The sequence below is a fragment of the Octodon degus genome, unplaced genomic scaffold (assembly GCF_000260255.1).
Source record: "Octodon degus isolate 3935 unplaced genomic scaffold, OctDeg1.0 scaffold00074, whole genome shotgun sequence".
Classification (NCBI taxonomy): domain Eukaryota; kingdom Metazoa; phylum Chordata; class Mammalia; order Rodentia; family Octodontidae; genus Octodon; species Octodon degus.
In genome coordinates this window covers 6,663,541-6,668,641 of record NW_004524650.1, presented here as the reverse complement: position 1 = coordinate 6,668,641, position 5,101 = coordinate 6,663,541, and the positions used below count along the sequence as shown (strand labels likewise).

Sequence of the window (5,101 nt, the reverse complement as noted above, 5' to 3'; positions counted from 1 at the left end):
ATAATAAAATTAGGGGGGCTGGGGAGATAGCTCAGTGGAATAAAGTGCCTGCCTGGCAAACACAGGATCCTGAGTTTAATCCCCAGTACTACAAAAAAAAAAAAAAAAAATTAGACTTCAGATTTACTTTGGTTTGTTTTTGCAACTAGAAAGAAGAAAATATGGCACAAGAATACATGGTTAAATCGTAGGTAAATTACAAGCAAGAACATAAATTTTTTTTTCTATCCATGTATTGAATTAATTTTACTTACACTACTAGATCCCATCTACTCAAATTACTCTAAGAGATGGTTATTTTATCAATGACAGAAAACAATCTTCCAGTATTTTAGTTTCAATAACTGAAATGAAATTGCTTTGCTATACATTGTAAAGTAAAAAGAAATTAATGATTTTTTTTGGAAATAAAAAATATGTATATACATTATCCTGATTCCTAGGCCAAAATATATCTACCAACAAATTTTCTTGATTTCTGTTACTCATAAAAATAAAGGAAAAATATTTCCCAAGTATTTTTTATATAGACAATTTCAAATAGAAAACAATTTTTTAATAAAAACAATACAGTGGTTCATGTGAATGGACTGACACGGAGGCCAAAGAAGTACTCAAAACATGACAGACAACATACTATCCAACATAATAAAGAATATATGCTTCAATGACACTATTACTAGATCATAGCTAGATTTTACACATCTCAATTTTATATTTAAGAAAAATACAGGCCAACAGGTCATGAACGCTAAGCTGTAGTTAAGAACCCCTTCTTTTGGCTTGCAAAATGTAGCCTTTTGATTTGATGATTCCTCTACTTTTCACAATGACCGAGTATCTCAGTAGCCACAGTGGTACCCACTCATGTGCTTGAATGTCAGGGATGCTTTCCTGAAGAGCTTCTTGGAAACTTGCTTCAGAAAGCAGTTCTAAAACAACAACAATAAAACCCCACAGTATTAAATTCAAAGCAAAAGCATATTTACTCTATAGGTAATTATTTAAATACAACAAATGAAGCACATCAAAACAAAATATAAATGTCTGTTAAATGAATCAAGATGGAAGATGCTCTAAGGGTGAGAATCAACCATACAGATAGGAAGTAAGTGACCAAAATATTATTATGGTCACTTTGGGAGTGCTAAAGGACCTATTACCCAGTGAACTGCTGTAGATACTTGGCAGCATTAACAGTAATTATCAGGGGCAGGCCAGATAGCTCAGCAAACTAAGTGCCTGCTTAGGCAAGTGCAGGGATAGGGGTTTGATTCTTAGCACCACAGGCTGTGCCAGTCCCACCCACAGGTGCACTGAGCTGGCCACAGAGACCTGGCATGGTGATGCACACCTATAATCCCAGTGCTGGGGAGGCTGAAAACAGGAAGATCACTAGGAGTCCGAGCTACTCAAACTCACATGTTTATCCTATGTTTTAGGAAGTATTATTTGTAGGGCCAGCCAGATAGCTCAGTGGATTAAAATGCCTATTTAGGCAAGCATAGGGACTGGGGTCTGATCCCCGGTGTGCTATGCCGGCACTGAGACTGCAATTAAGACTGGGTGTGGTGGCATGCACCTCTAATCCCAGTGCTTGGGAGGCTGAAAACAAGAGGATCACTACAAGTCTGATCTACGTGGTGAGACCCTGTAAACCCTGTACTAAATACACAAAAAAATAAAAAAAAAATTTTAAAAAGTATTATTTGTAAGGAAAAACAGACTATTAGAGGTTTGGTTTGGTTACTTCTATAAGGTCTCTCACAGCTCAGAAATAGTTTCCAATATGAGCAAATTATGAGACTGCAAGTCTCTCCTTGGATAAGTAATAATTAGGGATTTTTATTAGACTCCCCACCAAGAAGAGGACCCTGAGGTAACAGGGCACAATGGCAACTGATTTCATAGAAATGGAGGAAAGGTAAAGTAAATAAGAAACAAATTTTATAGTTAGTATCACCAATTTTACCCTAACAGTGGTTAAACTGTTACTTTGACTTATAGGATAAAGAGTAATAATTTAACATGTATCCAGAGAACTATACTATTCATTAACTACATACTTTAAAAATTAACTATGGGGGGCTGGGGAGATGGCTCAGTAGAATAAGCACTTCCCTGGCAAGCGCAAGGGTCTGAGTTCAATCCCTGGTTCCGCAAAAAAGAAAGAAAAAGGCCTTTTTAAAAAAAAAAAAAAAATTAACTATGGGGCTGGTGAGATGGCTCAGTGGTCTAAAGCAACTACTTAGAACAAGCTCAGCAAAGCACAGGAACCGCGGTTCAATCCCCGGCACCACATGCCAGCCAGCCCTGCCCCCTGGTGGGCTGAGCTGGCCACACACACACACACACACAAATAAATAAATTTTAAAAAAAATTAACTATGAATCAATAAACATAACAAATCAAACAGAAAAATATTTCATTACAGATTAAAATGTCTAAAAACTAGTGGCATATCGATGATCAACCTATAAATTCTAACTAGTATGTTTAGGATCAAAATAAAAGGATTAAGTGTCTCTCCTCAAAATATGTATTTTACTATAACAATATTTTAGAACATAATATAAATGCTAATGTTTAGATACACAGAAATAAAATACTAGACACCTTAGTCTTTTCCTATTGGACAAAAGTTTTTCACATGGAAGTGGAAGAGGATACAGGCTGAATCAGCAGCTGCTGGTGGTAATGACTATGATCAGTGACCCCCAAAAGTAAACAGATCTTGATATAAAATCAGCCAACATTTGGGAAGTTTAAAATTCAAATGCTTTGTATTTTAAGATACATCAGTATATTGATACCTTATTAGGCTTTCTCTAAAATGATTATTCTTTCTAAAATTTCTCATGAAACATTTGTTTGCAAGTTATATTTAAAATCTTTTCAGCTTTTCTAGTTACCCTATCAAATGTTTTGGATTTTTTTAATTTTTTTTATTTTTGCAGTACTAGGGATCGAACTCAGGACCTTACCCTTGCTAGGCAGGCGCTCACACTGCTGAGCTATATCCCCAGCCATACCCTGCCAAATGTTAATAAAAACTATTCTACAGAGAACAGATAAGCCTTTCTTATTAATCAATAATGTTTCTGATTAAGATTAAACATTTTGATAGTGATAATTGATAAAATCTGATCAATTATACTATGCTTACTAAGTTTTGTTAAAAGTATATTTGTCTCTTTTTGGAGTTATTTATATTAGTTAAGTAGGATACTTCTGGAAAATAACTACTGTCCCTTTATCACTACATACACAAATTAAGTATCAGTAATGATACTTTTTTCTTCTGCACTGCTGATCTCATAAATGCAAGGCAAGCACTCTGACACTGAGCTACTCTGTCAGCCCACAGGAGCTTTTGTAAAGCAGGTGTTGTAAGATAAAAACTTAATAAGTCATCAGTCTTACCTTTTGGATCATTATGAGTCAAAAGCTGTATGTCAAACTGTTTAGCAAATGCAGTCAGATCAGGTGGCATCACACAGCAGGAGGCAAGATTAACTTGGTTACTATTTGGTTTTACCTATAAGTAAAAATAAAATCATAACATAGTTCCTGAATTAGGTAATACATAAGCAGAAAACAATAAAAAGGGCTTAATTTTAAGATAAAAAAATCAGATTCTATAGAGCCTAAAGTCTAAAAAATTAATATGAGCATTTTTATTAATATATGCTTTTTAAACACTTAGTAGTAAAAGGGAAAGGAAACATAGCTTTAGGAAGAAAAAAAGGCTAATATAGTACTACAATAGTAAAAAGTCTCCTGCTAGAACCAGTTAACAATCTGCCTATATATCTGCCTGGAAGGTAAACATGATTCTAAATCCAAGAGTTTCAGTAACAGAGGCAACAGATCTTAAAAGTAAACAGTAAAATAAAAGTAAATACACTTAATGTCTAAAACATAAAATATGGCTATCAAATACATTTCGTAAGAAAAAAGCTGATAACCTCTAATAGCAGCAGTGGTTAATCTTTCCATCTGGAACCCTGTCCTAGACTTTCTAGACCATATCTATTAAGTCAAAAGGAGAAGGGGCAGTTTTTCACTAAGCAACTGTAGAAGTTCTTAAAAGAAGGCTGAGAATGATGTAAAAGGAATAAAAAAAAAAAAAAAACATGGAGAGTAAAGATAAAATACTAGAAACTTCACTCATAATTTTATAGGTTATTAGACCAGTGAGTGATTTATTACATACACTCCATAGCAAGTTCTATAAAACTGAATCTTACAAATGTTTTAAATTTAAAAAAAACCAGCTAACAAAATATTTGTCATATGTAATATTTCCTTAACGAATTAGTCACAGCCTCATAATACATAAAGGAAAATGTAGTATAATTCAATACAAAAAACTGATGGAAAAAGCCTTAATTCATCTATACAAAAGCTTCAACAAACATTTTCTAGGGTTTTTCTTACTCACTTTAAATTAGGCTTACATTCAGTTCAATTAGACATTATACTTAAAAAAAACCAAGCCCTGAAGCTTTGGATAAAGCTTGCATCAGAACTCTCAGTTACCTCCCAGTGAGAGTACACTGTGCGATCTTCAGCAGTCCACAACAAAGGCTATAAAGCTAAGCTCCTCTCCAAAGTGCTCAGGATCTAGCCATTCTTTACCTGTGCCCACTGATACAACTGTTCCAACTGTGTTTTGTCTAAGTCAGAGGTGCCTATAGCAACAATTTTCTTGCTTTGGACTAAGTTTTCTAATTCCTCCCAGTAAGGTTGTAAATGCTCCAAGGAAAGATTAACTCCATCTTCAATGGGAGGTGAAGCAATGATCACAGAATCCAGCTGTGCAACTCCAAGGACTGAACAGGCTGATGGAAAGAAAAACACAGAAAAGACAATTAACTGTATAATAAAAATAATAATTTCTAAAGTCTTCAATGTATTCCATTAAATCTGATGCATATCACTCACTAGTTTCCTACATAACATTTTGTAACTTATCTTTTTCTTTTCTTTTCTTTTCTTTTCTCTTCTCTTCTCTTCTCTTCTCTTCTCTTCTCTTCTCTTCTCTTCTCTTCTCTTCTCTTCTCTTCTCTTCTCTTCTCTTCTCTTCTCTTCTCTTCTC

General features: G+C 34.4%; 1 protein-coding gene across 1 annotated transcript in view; it reads right to left on the bottom strand.

The window, feature by feature from the left end:
- Window positions 1-229: 229 nt before the first annotated feature.
- Window positions 230-5,101, bottom strand: part of Gclm (glutamate-cysteine ligase modifier subunit) — a 27,440-nt gene continuing 22,568 nt past the window's right edge. The window contains exons 5-7 of the mRNA XM_004635713.1: window positions 4,642-4,844; window positions 3,424-3,538; window positions 230-932 (exon numbers count right to left, since the gene is read on the bottom strand). Coding sequence (XP_004635770.1) covers window positions 763-932; window positions 3,424-3,538; window positions 4,642-4,844 — 488 coding nt within the window. The 3' untranslated portion in view covers window positions 230-762. The remainder of the gene's footprint in view (window positions 933-3,423; window positions 3,539-4,641; window positions 4,845-5,101) is intronic.